We start from the raw sequence: 23,521 nt of genomic DNA on the forward strand, positions 1-23,521 counted from the left end.
ACAAAACGATGCAGCGATAAGAGAAGTTGTACAGACATTCAAAGACACTCAGCATTTCCTGTCGTATTCAAAGACACGCGCTCTATACCGATCGCTCGCGGGCGTTATCTCAAAAATGCGACGATTCTATCGCGGCGAAGATATACAGCGCGTTATAAATGATGCAACGCCTATAAAAAACTTTCCCTCCACCGCAGATAGCGATCGCGCGTAACCTACTTTTGCAAAATTCAAATATTTATACAATCCCACATTATACACGTATTACAAAGAACAGCTGACGTTGGTCCGTTGCAGAGTAGGCATCCCAAAAGAAAGGTATACCTGTGCAGAGTCATAGTGCACAGCGGCCTATAAATACGCCCCGGAGAGCTCGTGCAGCCGATGATATGCGCCGTGCACGCAAGCGGAAGTACATGCATGCGAAGCTAGCGAGCGCGCGGAAAAGAGAGAAGCTTTCTCTCGGAGAGCAGGTCTATAGATAAACCAAAGCTCGTGCCCGCGCGCGAGCTGCACTCCGATGTCGAGGCGAAATTTATGCGCTCGGACCGGCGCGTCGTGTGTACTGTTGTTGCTTCTCGCCTGTGTAAATACGCGCGGGAGAGTGTCAAGAAGTCTGGCTGTATTTTCGCGGCTCGTTGGGCGGTTCTTTTTTTCTCGTAATACCGTCCCTCGTGCTGGGTAAACAGTTTTTATGGTTACGCGCCGCGTTTGAATATTTTCGATGAATGACACACGGCGTTCGAACGACGCGGAGCGTGAATTGCCGATCGTCTCCACGACAGCCGCGATCGACCTTTGTCCAAACAAACTTGCGGCCCGCCATCTTCTCGTCTCGACGAGTCCGGTCTCGCTCTCTTCGTTTTTTATTTATTTTTTTCGCTCAAAAATCTTCTCTCCTCTCGACACGACCGCATTCGTCGTCTTCTAAATTTCGCGGAGTGAGAAGTCTTCGAGAAGGATGTCGCGCGCGCCGAGGTTCGAGGCGCTGGTGGTCAACGCGATAAGGAGGTTACAGGCGGCTCAAGGATCGACCGCCAGCGAGATCGCGAGCTACCTCAACCAGGAGTACGACGTCGGCGGACCCGAGGTGCGCAAGCAGATACAGCTGACCATCCGCAGGGGAGTGAACTATGGGATACTCCAGAAGTCCAAGAGGTTAGCGCGTACGGTTTTCACTAGAGTCCTTTGAAAATTCTTCCTAACCGATTTTACCCCTCAGGGGCTACATCACCTGCGACCGCAACATCCCGGAGCCCCTCGAGCCCTTGGACGTCTCGGACTGCAACACCTGCAGACGATCGTCCCGTCGAAGTCACCGGCGCGGTCGATCCTCCCGTCGCGGTCGCAAAGGCAAGAAGAGCCGCAGCCGACGCATGGGTTGTCGTACCTGCCCCGGTAACCGGAAACGAGCCCACGGCAGCGTCAGGAAGGCCAGGATGGGACGTCAGAAGAAGCCGAAAATGGCCAGCCCCGAGAAGGCCAAGTGAGTCGACTGGGGTAGAATCTCTCCTTTCTTTAAGGCTCATAGGTGCGTGATCGAATCGAGCTAGTTTTCCCAAGCGGCTGACGCACGTTTCGCGATACGTCCAATTTAAAAAAGTACTGCCACACAGTATATACAGTATATAATACAGCGCGCGGAGAAAAAAAGTAATGCAGGAATAGACCATAATTGATAGTACATGCGCTGCATCGGACGCTCCCACATAAATGAAGAATTCTCGTGAAACGAATTGAAGCTTTTCATTCGTGCGCGCTTCGTCACTTCAGCCAGTTGACGGCACTATTTTTCACAATAGAGAAATATGTCACAATAGGCACTTTATATAGATAAACGTGTAAAGAAAAAGAAAAATAGGCAATAAAAGCGCCATAAATTAAGCGAGTCGCGTTGCAAACTATTTAGAGCATCCAACAGATCTATATAGCCTCTCTCAGCTGTGTGTGTGTCACGGTTGAGTGGATCTAATCAAAGCTAATTTTCCCGAACCTCCTTCCAGGGTGAAGAAGAACCCGAGCAGCGAGGAGTCGACAGCCTCGCGACAGGCGAGTCGCACCAGGGCTAACTCCAAGAGCCCGATGCGCGAGGACGACGACAATCAGGAGTCGTGACCGCCTTCGCTCCCTTGTATCTCTTCTGGAAGCGACTTTTGAAACGTGATCCGAACTTTTCCCGCGAAATAAATCGTCCGAGTAGCTCCGTGTGGAAAGTGCGTTTTCATTTTGCATAAAGTGTACAGCCAACTGCGCAACGATTCGAGAAAACCTTCCCATCGAGTTACGCTAATTAGAGCCCCTTCACGTATAACGATCCTCGAAGAAGGAGGAAAAAATATCGACGTCAATTAACGCCTCGTCCATAAATTACACGAGATTCGCCTCCTATAAACCCGAAGACGGATAAAACCTCGAGCGCATAATCCGCGAATTTTACGCCCCATCGAATTTCGAATTTCGAATCGAAAAGAGCCGATGTTACTAGAAAATTTTCTACCCCGTATTATACAGCAGTGCCTGGGCTGTATAATATACATCCACTCCCCGCGGCGGAGCAGCCCGTGTCCGGCCTTGCCGGCTAATGATAGTCCCGCTAATAATGCGTTCTAGCTCGACTCTGGGTTCCCGATGTGCGCGCACTTATGTGCTCACTCACATACGCACACGTGTGAAGCCGTGAGCCCACGTGACTGCAGTGCAGACCAGCTCTTCGATGCTCTCCGTTGCGCTTCTGTGCGCGCTGAAAACCCCAAAAGAAATAGGCCCTATCAATTCTGGGAAGGCGAAAATTCATATAAACGACCGCCTTCGCGGAAGCGCACAAACGATTAACAAATGACAAATACACACTCAACAGCCGCACAGGCTGCCAAAAGCGTAGCCGTACAATAATGAGCAACCTCGCTGTACGCGGCAGCACCGAGAGAGAGAGTGTGTCCAATCAATCAGTCAACAGCGCCGCTGAAATTCCGCTCCATCGTCAGTCCAGCAATTCGTCTCCCGCATACGCTACTCGCTTCCCTGTCGAGAGAGAGATGGCTTTCTAGGATTTCAGATAAATTGAATGGCCTTCCGTCGTCGGCGCGTCTCCAGTTTTCCGCAATACTCGCCTTTTCGGACAGGCTCAGTCTCGGATTCTCTCCCCAGCAGCTCTCTTCATTAGGCCGCTCGACCCGAGAGCGAAGACGAGGTTTTAATGGCTCGTCTGGAGGCGCGAAACGAGCGCAAGGGGGTCCTGCGGGAATCGTGATGAATTTTTACGACTCTGCGCGGCTGTTATCGCCGGGCTGCTGCTTCGATTCGACGATTACGCTGGATGATTTTTCGGCGAAATTTGGGCAAACAGCTATTATTTGTAAATCTCGTGTCGGGCGGTGCTGAATAATCACACACAGGAGAGAGAGAGAGAGAGAGAGAGCGTCGTCTATTTTCGTCGGGCCGCGAGAGAAAGAGGATCGCCGAGCGGAGATAAGCCTCCGACTTTGGACGACGACACGTGCTATTAGCGTTGAAATTTCGCGGTAGCCGATCCTCCGCACAGATATTAAACTCGAGAATCGTCGCAGCGAATCGCGTTATCACGTGCAAAAAGAAAAAATAAATGCTCACACGACACCAGGGAGCGGGAAAATATTCAAAAGTCATCTCTCCAAAAGCCCGCGACGCAACTGGCCGACGGCCAGATAGAATCGGGCATCGCGTATACACATCGGTGCAGTGCGCGAGAACACGGGACTCAGCCCTCGCGCTTCGCTTCCTCGTGACTCTTTTCCCGAAAGCTGCACGCAAGACCCGCCGCCTGCGCGAGCTTGCGCAACGCCGTAATAATCGCTCGCCGTTGCCAAATGGACGCATGAATGAACCGAGATTCTCGTGACCGAAAGGGTGCGGTTCGTTCTATACAGACAATCTTCTCTCTCTCTCTCTCTCTCTCGCTTGTACCACTGAAAGAACGTCTTTGTGCAGCTCGCGGAGCGGGCGATCTTATTATTGACGCAGCCACAGAGGGTGAATCGTTTTGTTGTGGGACGAAAATTAGGTGAATTTCGGAGGCAGTTTGCGATATCGCGCGCTTATGAAGGGGATTAGGCTTTGGATCGAATTCAAAGATTAATTCGAGGAGGAGGGAGCCGTTCGGCTCATTAATAAGAGCGTGAACTCAGCTCGTGGCAGACTAACAAGGTCGAGATTAGATTGAGAATTTTCGAGACTTCTGGCTCTGTTTACAAACAATGGGGGCTTCTGTCGTCGAGATCGATCGTCCGTCCATTGTACCCGTTTCTTCGGTATGTCGAGGCCTATTCCTTTTTCGACTCCCGGCGCGGAAAAAACCTGTCGCGCGCTTCGTTAGCGCCCGGCCTTTCGCGGACTGGAGCAAAACGAGTATGGCTATCGAATTTGGCTGAACGAAGTTGAAAAAACTGGAATCGCCCGGTATGCGGCCCGACACCAAACTCACAGCAGCCGAGCGGATAATTCGGTCCAGCCCCGACGACTCCCCGGAGGCAATTAAAGAGATAGCCCGCGCTCATAACTGCGCCGAGCTGAAAAAAGCCTGGCTCGAAGCTCGTCGGCAGTAAAAAGTCGCAAGGGTCGTCGCCTCCTCCCTCGAGAGAGAAAGCTCGCGCATGTGTACGCCAATATACGCATTGCAACCTTGTCGCGGAAGCCGTATTCTTTTGGCGAGTCACGGGGGCTTCCCTTCAATTACATTAGGTTGCGGATGGCAACGTCCTGAGTGACGGCGAGTTTCTTGGGGTGAAGCGCTTCTTTTGCTATCGGCCCTTGATTTTTTTTAATCGCTCTTTTGGAATCTTTAATTAAGAGCTTGAGGGAATGAAGGGAGGATGAATACTGCACTTTTGAACCCGTGCTAGGAAGTTATTCCAGGAGATTGGGTTCAACAAAAACCGATAAATCAATTACGCAACAGTGATTATTAAGAATTAATCAAGATAAAAGTAGCTCGTAAAGCACATTGAGGAATCGTACTCCAGTAAAAATCAAGATTCTATATAATTCAGCCGCATCTTGAAAAGCCCAGCATCGCAATATAATCTCTTCATTATCGACAGCCGATAGCCGCGACGCGAAAAAAGCCTCCGAGCCATCTCCCATCCACGTATAGACTGATTGCAGCAGCGTATAAAGTACGGACGCATATAAGAAAAACCGTCGACTCGCGTCGTTAACACTTGACCCGAAGCTCGCCAGGCGGAAATTTACCAGCTCGAGCCGGCCGCCGAGCGCAGCGCGTAAGAAAGAAAGAAAGATAGCGCATAATCGCCGAGGCCTTAGAAAGGACGCTGGCTGCTTGTGCGCGCGCTCGAAGGGGGAAATAAAAAGTGAGAGAGAGAAGAAGAAACGCCGAGGGTCATGTATATGTACAGTAAACTAAGAGTTCTGTACACAGCCTCGGATGACGCAATGGACGCCGCGGTGCAGCGCGTGACGCCGGCGATTACGTCGCCGAATCGCGTGTGATGGCTATAGAGTATCGAACGGATACGCGTCTTACATGTATAAAGACCGGCTGTGTATGTACCTTGAGGTTCATTGATGTTTCTGGCCTTATTTTTACGCTAGCAACTTCCATGTCGCAATTGCGCTTCGTTTGGAGACTCTCGAAGCGAGAGGGATTGTTTTTTTTCGGGGGGCATAGCCTGGGCTTCGCTAATATCATATCGCTTTGCGCCGACTAGCCAGTCCGAAATATTTTTAAAGCTGTCAGTCAATAACTCGAACAGTTGAATAGTTGGCACTAATTTTAGAGACGCGAAGGTCAGTTGAATGAACGCACAATTTCTTGTTTCTCGAGACAAAACCTGCGTCCGACGTCGTGTAAAAATAATTTCGACTTCCTCTCAACTCTGCGCGGTGTTATGCAGTGGCGTTTGTTTTCGACGGCATATAGCCCGTCTCTCTCGTCGTCGATGATTCAATAGTTAGCGCTTACAACTTACGTGAAGCAGGTATCGTGATACGGGATTAATTAGAGGCGATTGAAGAAGATGTCTTACCTGAAACAGAAGAATGAAATATCACGTTAGAAGGTTAATGATTATAATATTGAAAACTGGGCAAACTATGTCCACTTAATCATAAGCAATCACCGACAGAGATCATCGCGGGAAGGAAAGTTGAGCGATACGCATATAGTTATAAAGTAACGAATCAAATGCAAATTCGCAGACGTCGATGACGCCGGCTTAATTTAAGGTTGATTTCTTTCCGCGCAGCGGCGGCCGATACCGAGCTCGATGAGATTATTGAACGTCGAGCAAAGTGCACGCGGGCTCTCGTCATTTGTGAATTTAGATTGCTCTCATTATGCGGATGACGATCAGGCGTATAAGTAACGAGGTTTTGCAGTGTACATTTAAATCGTGCGCGCTGTACAATACCGCAGCTTTTTCTGATTGGCATTCGCGATGGCGCGTTTCGTGATTTTCGTATCAATCGATGAGAAAGCAATGCCGAGTCGCTGTTGCCAATCTTATCGGGGCCTTTATCGGCAATGTATGAGATTTCCTTATTTAAAAACAGGAATAATCAACATTGTCGCGCGCGTGTGCCGATCATCCGATCTTATAAATTTTTAACGAGTCATCGAATCGTACAATGTATTTTCGGACGTTTTTGAACTTCGACGGGAATTCACCACCCATCTTGAAGCTGTCTTCAGAAATACCAATGAATCAGTCGCCCCCTGGAAAATTCCGGCGAAAAATGAACAAAAAATCGGTCACCCGCGCAGGGTGAAGAAGCACACGCCCCCCTCGGCTTCCTGACGCCTCGGGCAAAAGCTCAGCTTTTGCGCTTGCTCTCGTCGGTTAAAGCCCGAAAATATCCAAGCTAAGCGCGAGGAGGAGAGAGATGGAGGGACGAGCGAGAAGAGCAGCGGCAGCGCAGGTATGTCGAAACCCTGGCATATGAAATTCTGGCAACGAGCCACCTAAGCTGCGGAGGATAGCGCACCGAGAGAATAGAGACTTGGACAGGGGCTTGGAGGCCAAGCAGCGCCAGGTCGAGCTCGCTCTGCAGAGCAGAGTCGGGAAAAGAGGCTATGTCTCTCTCTCTCTCTCTCTCTCTCTCTCTCTCTTCCCCTTTCTATGCAGTTTGTTGTACAAGTTCGTGTATGTGTGTGTAAGGACTTCGAGAAATGGTGATTCTCGTGAATGAGATCCGCGTGCGGGCATTATTTTTTCCGTCTTTTGGTTTATGTGTTTACAATCTAAATTTGGCGCCCAAAAATTCTCAAGGAATTAAAAAACAACGCAGTAGAGCGTTTACCGGAATCAAGAGCGTATTTACGTTGTAAAAATGTACAATCGGTTCGGATATAGTCGCTTGTTTTTGTTACGATTTTTCATGCAAGCGCCGATCATCACTATAACGCACTCCTCGATGAGAGGCCGTCATGAGAAGCACATGCCATTAAGGCTAGTGCAGGGCAAAAAACGCCTCGAATTACTCGCGCTTGAAAAACACGCGCACACATGCAAAGGAATATGCGCCACAGCCCATGTGAAAACTCAAAACTCGAGGGCTGATCACTGCGCGGGAGAGCGCATCAGGGCGCGCGCACATGACAGCTTTCACAGCATTGTATTAAGTGACTGTCCAAATAGGAAAACGATTCTCGACGCCGGTCGGCGACAGCTTTCGACTTCGCCTTTTCTTTGAGGGCTTTGTCGCGCGCGATCCGACACAGCGATAAGTCAATTCTAAAAGACGATCAGCGCGAACTTTACTCCCATTCATTGCCAAGAGAGCCAGAGAGAGAGAGAGAGAGAGAGAGAGAGAGAGAGAGAGAGAGAGAGAGAGAGAGAGAGAGAGAGAGAGAGAGAGAGAGAAAGAGAGGTGAAACGCATTCACAGAAAAGCGATTCAAATTTAGCGAGTACAAGCAGACGACGACGACGACGACGACATATTATGCAGCTCTCGCCTACATTCACCGGCGGATTTCTCGGCTGCGGTGCAGCCCCGTTCTCTCTTCTCTCTCAAGAGCAAAATTCAGCGGAACGCAATAAACTGCGCTCCGTCACACCCGAAGACCATTTCCAACGGCACCTGCGACATGCTCTCGCGAAAAAACACGAGAGGAGACGGAGCTGATGAATTTTCCGAGCGAAGCTCCCGCTAAAGTCTCGTCATTCGACTGACCCTCGCGAGGAAATAAAGATATAAATAAAGCGGACGCACGCGGCTGCATATTTGAGGAGCGACAGACAGAACGACGCGTCGCGCTCGATAAAAACTATAACGCTCGAGGAGGGATGTATAGCGCTCTGGCGCACTTATCGTGGATTACCGTGTCATTAGGCGCCTACAGAGTGTGAGAGGCGACGCGACGTTTCTCCACTGCGACTCCTATAAGTGAACGTGTACGCGTGGCTCTATTGTATGCGCCGGAGAGCCGAGATGAGAAGAGTCTGACGACGCTCGCCGAGCTTTTATGGCTTTGGTGCGGTGTGTTGGAAAGTATCCCATTGCGAGTGGATTCAATTTGGAACGTATAATATGCCAACTATAAACTGAGCTACTTTGATGCACTGTTGGTTATTCTTGAGACGCGATCGATATTCAGTCTAGAGTGCACGGAGTGCATATATATATATATATACACGACAGTAAGCTCGACGGCAGTTTTCGTCGCAACCCTTTCGGCTTTCGGTAAAAAAGACGCGCCAAGAAAGCCTTAAAAATCTCGTAGCCCCCCTTGAGAAGCCTCTGAACTTCGCGCGTCGAATCCGTCCACCGGAGGGCTCTAGCGAGGTGTTCCGCAAAATATCGAATGAGCATTTGGCAGCCGTATAGCGCACCGCCTAACTCGTGCGTCTCATAAATATCTCATGGGCTGCGGCTGTACACGCATAGCACATTCGAAATGCAAAGCATTTAGATTGCGACACTTAACGGCTAGAAACAATGTCTGCTGTCGTTGTGCAGCTGCTTATAAATACAAACTTTGTGCGCGAGTATACGTTGTTTCAGACGCAGCTGCCAATAGATGTTATAACTTTAGATTTACAGTGAGCGTATTATTGGCCACGGGACGGCGAGATTTTCCGTGATCGATATCGGGCGTGGTGAACGTAGGATAAACAACAATCGCATACGCGATTATAAACCGATGTTTAGATGTGTGTGCGAGCGCTGATTCTCCATCGGTAATATGCAACAATTTTTTGCATCCGCGCTAGTGATGCAAATCGCGACTGACCTATATTTAATCGCTGCTCTCGACGAGCGATCTTTTAACTCGTAATTGCACGCGTCCGTTTATATTCCGAACCTTGATCGCTTCACACCTTGTCAAAGTTTGCTCTCCGCCGGCACGTGAGCTTTTATAAAACTACTCCATCATCCGAACTATATAATCGCAGTTTGAAAAAGCGAAGATCGTGTAAATCACCCGACGAGAGAATAAATAATATGCGTCGGACATGGGACGCGCGCGATAAGCCCGGCTCAATTTTCGTAACACGCGGGTCAGCGCGGTTATCGCGCTATGGAAATTGGGAAAACGCCATCGGACATATATACGGCGGATGCATGACTTTGCTACAGTTGATCTAAATCTATAGCGATGATCAGGGCCTCTTGGGGTGATTTACAGATCTAGCTATGCGCGAGCTGTACAAGTGGAATATATACTCTGAAAACTGAGGAAGATATCTACTGCGCTGACGAAGATTGTGTAGTGTTATCTGTCGAGTGTTATTATATGGGTCTTTGAATAAAATAGTGTTTTCGCCATCTGCGCTTATCGCGTCACAATAAAAACGAGCCGCGAGAGCCAGATTACGCCGTTGAAAATATTAAGGGAGTTTGCGTTCGTGGAAAGTTTAGTTCTCGAAAACAACCGAATTTTAAATAATCCCACAATAGACGCTCTAGGTCTAGACGTCGTGGTCCTCAGAGTTAACCCTTTGACAGGGCTGCCCACTCCTGTAGACTCCATAAATGCATAGTCCTTCGATTACCATAATAACCATCGGGCTCTTTCCGATCAAGCGCCGCATAATATCGTATACGATAATCTCTCTCGAAAACCTACAAGGGGCCTCAAGGTCGAGGCAACTTATTACCTTCAGCTTTTTCGAATCGAATTGGAAAACACACAAGAATGCGTGCGCATTCTCCCCCGGGTACGAGTCGTAAATTTTCCTTCGCGCTAGGTATATAGCTATACTGCATCTACGTGGAAACGAAGAGGATGCGCCAGTCGACGTCTCATGTAAATGCGCCGGCGAAGCTGCAGCAATTTCCTGACGGTGATAATGATTCTAAACGACACAGTTCTCGAGAGCACCGCGGCGCTGTTGCTAAGCAGCGCCCAGTTATAGCGAGGGTGTGTACGTTTAAGAAGGAGAAGCGCCGACCCATCATCAGCGAGATATTATTGCGCCAATTTAATGTTTCATACACACTTCAATGGTACTAAGCGACTGTTATGGAGTCATAATAATAGGATGAATTGATCAGCCCCTCGGCAAGTTTTACCGATAAGTCGACAAACTGTTCGAAAAGAGGAAGAGCTTACTATATCCCGGCTGTGTATACGTATACCTATAGAGTTGAAAAGAGAGAATCGCGCTTTCCTCCTCTATTCTTCCATAATACGTATAGCTATACGATACGTCTTAAGACCAACGCTATACGGGCTGTGCACTTCTGACAGAAAATACGTCCAGCATATTCATACCCCCATCTGTTTTCCATGCACGTATTTGCACTCGTCAGAATGCCGCGAGGCGGTCGCCGCTTCTTTTTCTTGCTGGCTCTTTTTTTCTTCAAGCTTTTTACGAGCCCCGTCAATTCTTTTGTCATGCACTTTCGAAAGCGAGACGCCGATTGCATGAAAATTTATGAAGCGCCGCCGTCGCCGCCACCGTTCGGCTTGTCTATATATGTGTTTTTATTAGCATCGTACTCGAGTGTATTTAAAAGTATAGTAGGCGGGGCCCTTTTCATTAGACGCTATACACGCCCGGCGATATCATCGTCGAATTCCCGGCGAGCCGCCGATGAGAAAGGAAAAGTTTCCCGATTAAGTAGAAGCTGCTCTGCTTACAATACCGGCTCGTTTTGTTTACAAGACGACGACGACGACGACCACCACGTTGGATCACGTTTTCAAAATTATAGAGGCGCCAAATTCAAATTTGACGCGGGTAGTTTATACGCTCCATTTTTCATGCGTACAACTGTCGCAGTTGAGCTCAAAAGCTTGAATCCTGAAACAAAGCCGCTCCAGATCCCTGCGTGATCAGTCTAGCCCGGACTCATATTTCCTCGGATGCATCTCCAGAAAGAACCAGATATTCACTTCCCGTCTCGAATCTCTCCCGTGGAACTCTCGTATTATATGTACCTATATATAAGCGCTGCACAGCCGCGGCAGATTTCGTCAAGTGTAAAAGTGGATGCGGAAATGGAGGAGAATTAGCCTTCTCTGTATATACATATGAGTGTGTATGTATATCCAGAGGGTCGTCGCGCAGCGGAGATAAGGAATAAAGAAAGACGCTGACTCTCGCGGAATCTCGTTTTCCTCGCGTGCCCGATCGATTTCCCTCTTCTCTCGGCTTCTTGTTTTTGCTTGGCGCGCGTTTTTTCAGCGCGACGAACCGATTCTGAAATCGCCTATACTCAAGGTCCTGCGTGCGTGCATCTGCGTTGAAATATTCCCTTTACAAAAGAACGATTGCGATAAACACATGTTCCTCGCCAATTGATCGTGTGCGTTTCGATTGAATTATTTTTCATTCGCAATACGTTTTCGAGTTATAACAAGCTTGCCCCAACAAGAATTCCGTTATAAAGTTATAAATAATAACGTAATTAGTTGTGTTTCAAATAATCGAATCGAGTGAAAACATCGAGAGTATGTACGTCGCACCTGCGCAGCGATGCGATGTGACCGCCTTGAGCCAGACAGAAGCTTCGCGATACATGGCCTTAAAATGGCAAAATCCCACTTAAAAGTTTCGCTTTCCTCGTCTTCTCGAAATTATTTGACTTAAAACGAATTTCTGATGGTACTTTATTTAAAAATATTTTTGCACATTTACGAAGAAAGTATTTCAGAGAAAAACAGTGTTAACGATAACTTTACGTCGAAAATTCGGTGCCTATACTAATAAGCACACATAAATTCCTCGATAAATATAGTATTCCGCTGTAGAAGCAACTTGGCGCAAGCATTTGACAGTGAAAATTATTATAGCCGTAACATTCGGACTCCGCGTTGCCACGATTCAACGAAATTAGTAGAAAAGACCAATTAGCTGAATCGTTTAATTCGGACAATACGGCACGTTTTCCTAAAATACCAAACTCGCTAATAGCGAAATCTTCACTTCGCATACAAAGTCACTTCTCGAAATCTAAAACATTATATTTTCACTACAAGTCAGAGATTTTCCTCTATTCGTATAAAAGTAAAACAGAGCTTTGCTCATAGATTTTCGAGCAGCCATTTGCACCCACCCACGCACGACAGTAAATGCAGCGAGCGAGAGAAGTATAACGACGCGCGACAAAAAAGGGAAAAATGTCACGAAATATCATGCGAAACTTTTTTGTGCGCGACTGGAAGAGTATTCTGTCTCATTTTAAATGAAGAACTCTGGAAATGTAGGTACGTGGTTTCTTGAAAAAGACTGACGCAGGATCACTTACCACATAAGTTATAGGTGTTTCAAGACAAAACTATTCAAACCAACCCGAGTATTGAGTGCAGACATTTACGAAAAGGAGATAAAACTCATTTCCAAGCTAATGAGCGTTTTCACTCCTCAGCCTCGACAGATTTCCCGCTCCAGCCATGGAATGATACCACAAGCACCGAAAACAAGGCTCCCGTATATGAGTTTTCTGCTCTCAGGCCCCGTGTGATTTATCTGGCAGATCGCTACGAATAATCGCGGCGAATGGTCGTATAGCGATGACGCAAAGGTTCGCCGCGCCGCAGCCGCTCGCGCGGCTGGCCTTGATTTTCATCAAAATGATTATCAGCCGCGGCACGAGATCGTCGACGCTTATAATACGCGCGAGTGCGAGTCTCTCTCCTCCGCGGTTTATAGTTTTTTTAGCTCTTGATTGATGAACTCTCGGAGATGTATTCAGCATTTATGAGTAACTTTTTGATAAGCGGAGTCTCGTAAATAAATCTCGGGGAATCAAATTTTATTATTAAAAATATCTAAACAACCCGCGATCTCGAAATAAAAGATATCGAACTGTCTTGATACCGAGAGATAAAGCTGTGTACCAGTCGGTATATTCCAGAGAGTTTATTGGCCACCGAGAGTGCGTCTCGATTGTATTTTTAGAAGCGAAATTGTTTTACGCGCCTCGTTTACCCTTTCCTTTCCCGGACTCGTTCCGCCTTGCCACTTCCTCGTTCTTCGATATATATATATATATATACGTACCTGCATGCGCAAGGAAAACGCGATGCACGTTTCTTCAGAAACGAATCATATATTCGCTCGCGGGCGCGTTTCCATCTCCAATGTAGAAAAGCGCGCCGTTCTAGCTGATCTAAACGCATGCGCTTTGGACAAAATTTGGATTATACCGATGGCGAAGAAAAACGAAATAAGAGAAAATGTATTATTCCAAAGTTGCTGTCGGCATCTCGAGACTACCAGCTCTCCCAATATACGTCGAGAGAAATACGAGCGATTGCCGGTTGATTCACCAACGCATAGCATAATTAATAGCTCCATAGAGCTCCACACGCACCTGTCTAGAAAAATAAAGCGACGCGCGCGTGTATGTTATAATTTAACAATATGTTATAGAAAAAGATAAGACTCGCGCAGACGCTCTAATTACGGCGATAGCTATCGCTCCAGATACCGATAATGACTATGCTCTGTCGCTACCGCCAAGCAGCCATCGACGTGCATTCGATTTTTCAAATCTTGATCTATTCATGCGTTCCCCCCGAGATGAGCTTGCGAATTGAAAAGTCACCGCCGTGGTACCCTGCAATCACAGTCGGTTTATCGATCGCAGAGATTATAAGCGATAGGTCTGGTGGCACTCCATGTGCGCTATGCGGGGAGAGAAGAAAATTAAACGAGCTATTTGCATAAACGCTGCGTTTGCACAATGGCGCCCGTGTGGCTTACGATTCGCCGGGAACAAGTTTTCGATTCTTGGTAAAAAGAGAGGGAGAGAGAAAAAATTGCCGTTTGTGATATATAATCCGCGTGACGTTTTTGTACTGCCGTCAATTATTGTCGATTGAGCGGCTGCACTTCTTGCGCGTTATTGCCGACGAGAAGCTCGCGTGGGAAGCTTTTTACACGCGCACTAGACCAGCCATAAAACGTTTCCCTGTCTAACAAGCTCCCTAAACAGCCACTGGAGTATCCTCCAAACAGCCCGTAACACGTCCTACCAACGAAAGGTGCATCTCAATTATCGTATCAACACACGCACATGTGTAGAAAAGCATCTCTCGTCAATTAACCAACTCGTGCAAGTAGCGCTAAGTCAGTTTCGGGGAGCCGTACACCGCTAAGTGAGTTTCTCTCCGCGAACGCGTCTGGCAAACATCGCTTTGGACTTTTCGAAAGTCCATCTCTGCGCAGCGAGGAGTTTGCTCTTGAAACGGAAAACCTGGAGGAAATGATCGACTGTCTGCGCTTTCTGGGTAGACCCGCGTGGCTTTTTTGCTCTTGTAATGACGCCGAGTGCGCGGGTTTTCCGAGAAGGGAGTGTGTCTGGTGTGTATAGTTCGAGGCGCTGAATTAATTCGGTCGTGTGCAAACAGCGGCCGAGCCGAGTGTAATTGTGTCGGTTAAACACAGAAGTGAGATGTTCGCTCTTTTTATCTGTCCGCCGCCGCCGCCGTTGCTCTCTGGGACAATATTGTTTTAACGAGCGTCTGCGTCTACCGCGGCTGGCTGTAATTGCTACGCGTTCGACATGATCATCAAGATTCGCGTCGTCATAAATTCTGAAAAATTACCTACTTATATCGATGAAATACAGGTTTATTTATAATCCACACGCGCACGTTGTATAAAAGAAGCTTTCAGACTCGAGAAAATAAACATCCTGCTCTACCAAAAATAATAAACCCTCCCGCGAGAAAAATTACATCACTTATATCTCTCCGCGAGACCATCATCATCATCGTCTCGTTCTCTGGCAGCTTAGCCCGCGCGCAGGTGTACTCACGGTTCGCGCGCGATTGGCAGGAGACTTCTGAGCTCCTTCGTCGTGGGCATTGTTTATTTTAGCCTCTTCTTCCCACGAGACAGGCGCGCGGCGCATTTGCGGAAAAACTTGGCAGTCCGGCGCAAGCGGTTAACGGTTGCGCAAGTCAACGCAAAAACCAGCGCGCTGGACTATACGGATTCTAAAAACGAGTCGCGAATGTTTGCTCGTGAGAGAGAGAGAGAGAGAGAGAGAGAGAGAGAGAGAGAGAGAGAGAGAGAGAGAGAGAGAGAGAGACAGATGATGCGCGTTCCTCGCTGGAAACAATAACGCCCATACAGTATAGCGGCCCGCATGCTGTGCGACTCGACTTTTATCGAATTAACGTGGCTGGAAGTTTTCGCAAGGTCGGCCAGAGCTGTATCGTGTGTCTTGATTAGGACGAATTTTATTCCGCGGATCGAAGCTTTCGGAATAATTAAAAACGGATGCGTCGCTCTTTACAATGTCCCCTCTCGCTGGGCTATCGATTATAAGTTAGGGAGTGGATTTACGGGCGCGCTGGTGAAGCGTCGGAACGGCGCCTAAATTTAGGTTTAAAGGTCCTTCGCTCGCGCGGCACCAAGATGCTATTTAGCCGAAAGCAGATCGATAAATTTCAGCGCTCAAACTTCTGCGCCTCGAATAAACGTCATCATTAAAAGCTATTCGTACTAGAGGCGGTTCTGAACTGCTCCACGGCGCGAACACGTGTGTGCCGTGCCACACACAGCATTAGCGGCGGCAGTGGAAAGATTCATGTCGAAAAGTTGCAAAGTTGTACACGGCTACCGTGTGTCGCGTTTTTATGACGCCACGAATAAAAATGTGCTAAAACGAGTGTATAGTCACGCGGTTTATAAATAAAAAAGATAGAAAAATTAAATCGAATTTAAAGCGCAAACAAAACCATCCATCCTCTATCGAAAATCTCTCTGCACACATACAGGCTGCTCCGAATTCCGCGAGAGCCCATAATCCATAAGGCAGAAGCTCATAGACCGTCCGCGGCGGCACTCTAGGCACGTATCCGTGCCGGGCGGCGCACTGGCCGATCAATATAAAGTTGCAAAGACTATAGGGAAAGGCCGGGAGAGAGAGAGAGAGAGAGAGAGAGAGAGAGAGAGAGAGAGAGAGAGAGAGAGAGAGAGAGAGAGAGATGTTGACTTTCGCAATTCGTCCAATTACATCGCATGTAAGACTCTCGTTCTCTCCGATGAACCACCAAGCGCGAGTCGGAATGTTTGTTGCCGATAGCTGTATTTCATACGTACATCTGCGTTTTGCACAGGATGTGATCGATAGTCGAGAGCGATTTTTCTTTTTTATTTAATTGAAAAGTCTTCAGCGCACTGCGAACGCTAGCATGTCGTAATGGCCGAACTAACTGGATCGGATGAAACGTTTGCGGATAAAAAAGCGAGCGCCGAGTAATTAGTGCCTCTGCGTTAACGATCGCGCGCACAACTTTTTCTCGGCACTCCGCGAAGTTTGCTATTTTACAAATACTCGCTATGCACAGAGACGCCAATCAACGGCGGTACAGAGACGAGAGAAGAATGCGAGCATAATCGAGTTAAAATTACAGCCTTCAAATATCGTAAATCCACGCGTCATTATCAGAGACGTCGTCGTCGTCGTCGTCGCGATGCAAGGAGCGGGAAAACGAGTTCCGATTTCGCGACTGCTTTTCGCGATCCGGATCGAATTTCCATTTATAATCGGGCCATTTAACCAACCCTCTCCGCAATCCGCAAAGATATATAACCACACCGCGATATAGGATCATCTAATCGCACAAGTGACGTCGGTTTAATCGGCAAGAAAAACGCTAAATCGGCATTGCGTAAAGCCGCGCGCGCGCGTAACAGAAGTCCGATGCGAAGTCGATAAAGATCGAAGGTAGATAGAGAGACGAAGAAAAAGACGTGAAAACCGAGAGTCATCTCGCGTACGCGAGATCGACGCGCATATATTTTCATCGGATAGACCGATGCGCCGCTTGCGGCCTGATTTTTGGAGCAGCTATCGGTTGACTTCTTCCAATCATAACAAAGCGCTTCGATCAACTCGTCGTCATGTTCCCTCGAGATTTTGCGATTCCATTTTACGAGAGTTTGCGGACGAAATATCGCGTGAAAAAATTCGAGCACGTTATACACACACACGTCCACACACGGATCTGCGTGAATTATAGCCGTCAAGTCTCGGAGTAAGGCGTCGGGTTCACATGATGTGTGCGCAAGTATGCTACTCGGGTAAGATAACGCTATACGGCTCACGCGATAAGCGACAAGACGATCTCGAGCCTCGATAAGAGACGGCCACAAGGCGCAGCTTGGGGGAATCTCGACGTAGACTCTCCGCTGCTGCTGCTGCCGTTGATAACCGCTGATAAGGATAACGCGTACGGCGGAGCTTGACACTTGTGCGCCGCGCGATTTGCGTTTTTAGAACGAACGTAATCATTCACATCTATTTCAGGAAATACGAGCACACTTCGACTTACTCTCGGTCGAGCCGAATAATTATGCGTTTCAACAAATTAAGCGTTCGGAATTCCCTGACACACTGTGTGTGTGTGTGCAGTCTGTTGACGACAATTATGTTGGGGAAAAGAGAGAAGAGGCTGTATGAGCCGCACAGCGTTGTTATATTTATAGGTTCGTCGGCCGGAATAGACGATGGTACGGCGGCGAGTTGTGTGGAACGTTATACTTTTAAGACTAGAGATATTGTTTTTTATAACCCGCCCCGGCATTTCTTTATCCGTGTCCGAGTAACGAGAAATGCAGAGAGTTTATCTGCGGCGAAATATTGGCACAGAGAGAGAGAGAGAGAGAGAGAGAGAGAGAGAGAGAGAGAGAGAAAAGAGAAAGGGAGAAATAAACTCATATCTCGACAGCGCCGGTAAACAGAGTTTTATGCAATTTTCCGGCAACAAAGTCCTCTCTCCTATTAGCGTTGTCGCGAAATGATCACTTTTCATCAAAATCCGATCACAGAGAGAAAGAAAGAGGCCAAATCGCATTATAACCATGCAGCCACGTTCGCCTCTGTACATACGATAAATCGTTCGAACAAATGCACAATCGGCAACGATAATCCCCCCATCTAGCAGTGACCCGAGCTCTATGCGCAGGCCGCGCCGCGTCGTATCAAGCCAATTATCGTTTATCAAACGGCGGATTAATCGTCTGGGTAACGAAGCTCATTACCGCGCGCAGGACATCGCGGCGGCAATTATATACAGAGAGAGAGAGAGAGAGAGAGAGAGAGAGAGAGAGAGAGAGAGAGAGAGTGAGAGAAAGAGAGACGAGTCCGCGTTTGATCAGGACAGGAGCATCGTCTCTCGTCGACGGAATAAATGACGAATGCGAAAACTCATGGGGTCGCGTGTATAATTAAAAGCAGATTGAAATAGCGCGGGAAAAGGGACGACGAGTGGCACAGTCGAGTCGCTAATTTTGCACGGAATTAGCGGGCCCTTTGCGTCGCTCTCCTCGCACTGCTAGCTTGTTTTGAAGCTGCGCGAGAGTTTTCGAAAGGAAAAGCTAAAAACACGCGTCCGTAATAGCGAAAATAGTAGTTTACGGAGCTGCGAACGAGGCGTAAAACAATCCGTCCCGCTCGTATCCCACTGCGTTAATGCACTGCGTCGAGTCGTGTGTTATATGGGTTACACGTAAAGGAGAGAGCGAGAGAGAGAGAGAGAGAGAGAGAGAGAGAGAGAGAGAGAGAGAGAAGAGCTGCGGCAGTAGTTAGCTCCGCAGCATGTGTCCCGCTCTCTGCAGCGTCACGTGGTTCCCCGCGCGCGCATTAGCGGTGGCAGATGATGAACTTTTGTCGTCGTCATATATTATGCGGGCCGTATTCCATCGGTCATCGTTCGTTTGCTTTTATTCAAATGGTGCAGCGGCTGTGTGTGCGTGTGTTGTTTGGCTCATGCATAATCACGATTCTCGGATGTATAAATATGTGCTTTCCCGATGACCGTCGTCCAATTGTAATTTAAAATTTCGTGCGCATTCGAATTTCATTCTCTTTTCGGTGGCTTCGCCGAACTTCTGAAGAATTATGTGCAGACCGCTTTTAGTTGGAAAGCTGTAATAGTGATAAGATAGTTGTATCGCTGCTATCAGCTGTTCAACAATTACGCTGTTTATTGTAGCGATCGAACTTACACGAACGGCTCGAAGCTGCGCCGCGTAAAATGAAAAAAAACACAGCCATTTTAACTGAACTCGCACCAGTAATCCGTCATTGTACGAAGAATCGTCAAAATTACCATAGAGTTCAGCAGTTTTTAAGAATCAGTTCGGTCGTTTCTGCTGATGTCCCGCGTAAGCGACCAATTTTACGAGTCGCGACTAAAAACTACCGAACTTTACAGCAGAAACGACTGTGTTTTTTTTCAGTGTGCATGCTATAAATATCAACGAGATACAGAGCTTATCAATGGACGTTCCATCCGATTTCGAGTATTACGATCGTTTCATCACAGCGGATCTCGACGTCTTTACCGCGTGATTTATTCGAAAATTCTTGACGGGCGGGAACTTATCTCCGAGATAGTCTCTCTCTCTCTCTCTCTCTCTCTCTCTCTTTCTGTAATACGAGCAGTATAATATGCATCAGACATACACAAACTCGTTCTCTTCCCGACGGATCTAAAACGTCTCGATGGCAACAATGGCTTCATTGTGCAGCGTGCAGTCGAGAGAGCCAAAACTTCCTGCGCTTTTCCGGCCGCTCGGTTCTATGCACCCCCAATATAAAAGCGCGCGTGTTTGACCAGACGTACATTCTCTCCAACTGGATAATATATCTCCGAGCTTCTCACGCACACGCATGACAAACAGGCACGAGGCAGAAGCAGAAGACGACAGCAGCAGCGGCGGCAAAGTCGATAAGATAAAAAGTAAAAGTAAAGAAAGAGAAGCCGAGCGCGAGGAAAGAGAAAGAGCCGCTGCAGATAAGGCGCGAAGAGGATCCAAAGACCGTTTATCCGCGCGCTCGAGGTGTCGCTTGTTTTTTCTTTTGCATTTACTTTTTTGCCAAACGTCGACAGTCGTCGCGCAAAAACCGGCCGATCAAAGATCGAAGCGTCGTACTGTGCAACCTTCGAGAAGAGGCGGAGTAGGGGGATTATTGCTCGTTTATAGATCCGATCATCGGTGAATGCGAGAGGATGACAATAGCGTCGAGTTTAGAGCGCGGAGGGAACGAGGAAGAGTTAACGCGGATTAAAAATATAAAGAGAGAGAGAGAGAGAGAGAGAGAGAGAGAGAGAGAGAGAGAGAGAGAGAGAGAGAGTGACCGGCCGTTGTGTTTGCCTTTTATTTTCGTCGCGCGCGACTCTAGAGAGGGATAATATTTTAAACGTAGTATATACTACCCACTTCGGCTGGTAAATAAGATAACGAGAAAGAGAGAGCGGAGAGGCGCACACGAAATGCGACAAAATCAATTGTCGCGTTTCGCGATTATCGATTTTAATTAGCGCGCCCGGTGCGTCTATCGGATATTAACGCGAGGCTTGTTCGCTTTTATTAAAAAAAGAGATTCGGTTCACCGATATGTAATCGCGATCGTGATTAAACGATTGAGTTACGAATTACGTTACGCAGGAATTTAATACGAAAAGCATAAAGCAAGTCGCTCCGAAGATTTAAAGCGCAGGCCGCGCGCGGCTAGCGTGTTAATCATATTCCGAAGAATTGGACGGCAGCCCAGAGTATACGCGAATTCTCTTCGCAGATATTCGAGTCCAGTTTTAACGCGGGTATTTTTTCATCTTCGCATATGCTTCGCGCTGACGTTCTCTTCGCGAGAAACGTCGTCAACCGTGTTCTATTCTATATAGACAATCTCGAAATCCCGCAGCGAATAATTGTCAAGTCACCGCGCACGTGGTCGCGGCGCTGTTTATGCCTATATATCTCGCTCTCGCTGGAAACGGCGGAGTTCAATGAAGATTTGCACCCACCTCTCCTGGTCAGCTTGTTCAAATCCCGATTCAGATCCATCCTTTCCTGCGATAATCCGCTGCGGCGTCGCAACAAAGTGAAAACCTCCACTGCACGTTCGCGTTCGATAAAACAAGCGAGCCTTCTTCGCCTGCAGTCTAGCTCTCTCAGCTGCACGGCACCGCAGCGCGCGACCGACTGACGAACCTAACCTCCAAAGCTCTGCTCGCGCGCTCCCGCACTGTCAATCCGGCGCGCCTCTCCCTTCTCGTACACACTTATACCCACGAAAAGCGAGACGACCACAAGGGAGCCGCCTGCACAGGGCTTCCCCATACACACGCACGCGTATACTGTGCCCTTTCGGTTTTCTGACTGCGACTGCGGCCTGTAGCAGACGAGAAAAGCAGGCCGAGAGTGTGTATAAGAGAAGCGCGAACGAGTCAAGTCTGCCAGAGGTGTACAGCTATATCTTGCGAGACACTCCAGTACACGACGGACTCTTCTGCTGCGCGAGAGTACGACGGCTTCGAGGTCCAATGGGGGGGACGCGTGTCCCCCCGCGTAGACAGCTACCTACACGACAGAGCCGGCAACTCTGCGCGACGATTATCGCTGCTAATATTTTCCTCTCTCGCGATAGTATGTGCTGTGCGCGCGCGAGTATTCCTCAATGAAAAGTCGCGTGGTGGCTTTTGAAATTGGAGCCTCGAACGGCCGGGACTTATCGCGAGGCGGCTGTATTTTTCTTTCCGCTGATTATGGCATACAGGTTCGGGGAGAAAAGAGGCAAATGGAACGCGGAGGCGCTAACTAGAACGACCAGAGTTTACTGACACTCGCTCTGGCCTGTGCAGTGCGGTGCACATAGCAAAGCGGCCAAATCGAATTAGACGCTGCTCTGCAATCGCCGCGACTGATAGCGGGACGAAGTATACCCAATACACTCGCTGCGCGAATCCGCGAGAGGAGAAAAAAAGCACGAAGGACATCGCGCTCCATAGACATGCAGGCAGACACGAGTGGTTGTATGGATGATACAGAGCGTGAGACTTACCGATCAGCGGAAAAATACTGGGTTGATCGAGTAGCGACTTGAGGCTGCTTTCGACGAGGGTGGGAGACGATCGGTCCTTCTCGCTCATTTCACACACGCGGCTCGTCGCGCCTTCTACTTATACTGCTGCAACAACAAACGCACCAACAACACTTGCTCTCCGCGGCCGTACACGGCTCCCTCCAGTCTCCTCCTTCCCTCTTTCCGCACGTGCACCGCGACGACTGTTCCTCGCTACCCGGGTATCGAGGATTCTCTCTCTCTCTCTCTCTCTCTCTCTCTCTCTCTCTCTCTCTCTCTCTCTCCCTCTCGTTCTCTGCGATCAGAGCTGTGCAGAGCTATAGGTACGACACGACGAGCGAGCGGGACGTCTCTGCGCACTGAAGCACACACCGACACCCGCGACTACTGATGTATACGGAGTGACACTCGATGGCTCTCGCGACTCTTCCTCCCGTCTGCACCGCTCACTAGAGGAAGAACCTCGTCGTCGTCGTCGTCGTCGTCGGGCGCACCACCGCCGTACACACGCGCGCGCCGTGGCACATTAAAATAACAGCGGCACCGCTCACACGGCCGAGCCGCCGAAACGGAGAGGAGAGGAGTAGAGTGTGTGTGCGAGCGCTTGTGCGTCCGTGTGTGTGTGTGTGCGCGCTGCTGAGGGAAGTAATGTGCGTGTGTCCGCGCGCTACTGCCGCGACTCGCGAGGGAGGATAAGATTCGACCGTCAGAGAGGGTTTTGTGACACCGGGAGGAATTTCGAACTGCGCGCGCTTTTTACACGGGGTGCACAGCGAATAGCGATATATGGTTTCTATGGGGGCGGGCCGATCGAGCTTGAACACGGGGTTTTGTTAACATTCGCGGTGATTCTACTCGGAATCGGAATGTTTTACCGGTGGATTGTGATCGAATTGCCTGCTGGTTGAGCTGCGCAGTGCTATGATTTGATGAAACTCGATTTCTATTTGCAATGAGTTTTCGTATCTCGTAAGCACAGTGGGGGAAGTTGGGAAAAGTTTACGTTGATTTTTCGAGATGATTGAAGGATCTTCGAGAGGTTCGGTCACTGCTGATCACGAGTAATACACTGATATTTATTGCAGCAGTCAACGGAACCGACTGACACTGTTCTATTTCGCAGTTTCGCGAGTTTTAATGATCGCCACGGATGATTGTGACGAGAACCGAACGACCAGTGACTGTGGTGACCGACATCGAGCGGTGGTCAGCTTACGCCAGCGCGGAATCGAGCACATCGGAGCTGC

The 23,521-nt window shown here is 48.5% G+C and overlaps 1 protein-coding gene across 1 annotated transcript; it reads left to right on the forward strand.

Moving 5' to 3' along the window:
• Positions 1-550: 550 nt before the first annotated feature.
• LOC100118976 lies at positions 551-2,213 on the forward strand. Its single transcript, XM_001602784.6, has 3 exons — positions 551-1,158; positions 1,223-1,486; positions 2,004-2,213. The coding sequence occupies exons 1-3, from the start codon at positions 962-964 to the stop codon at positions 2,113-2,115; spliced, it is 573 nt and encodes a 190-aa protein (XP_001602834.3). The 5' UTR covers positions 551-961; the 3' UTR covers positions 2,116-2,213.
• Positions 2,214-23,521: the final 21,308 nt, after the last annotated feature.

This window comes from Nasonia vitripennis, chromosome 1 (genome assembly GCF_009193385.2).
Source record: "Nasonia vitripennis strain AsymCx chromosome 1, Nvit_psr_1.1, whole genome shotgun sequence".
NCBI lineage: Eukaryota > Metazoa > Arthropoda > Insecta > Hymenoptera > Pteromalidae > Nasonia > Nasonia vitripennis.

Coding starts and splice junctions, on each gene's coding strand:
- LOC100118976 (XM_001602784.6), top strand. CDS start 962: ATGTCGCGCGCGCCGAGGTTCGAGGCGCTGGTGGTCAACGCGATAAGG. Junction 1,159..1,222: donor ATACTCCAGAAGTCCAAGAG/GTTAGCGCGTAC, acceptor TTTACCCCTCAG/GGGCTACATCACCTGCGACC. Junction 1,487..2,003: donor GCCAGCCCCGAGAAGGCCAA/GTGAGTCGACTG, acceptor ACCTCCTTCCAG/GGTGAAGAAGAACCCGAGCA.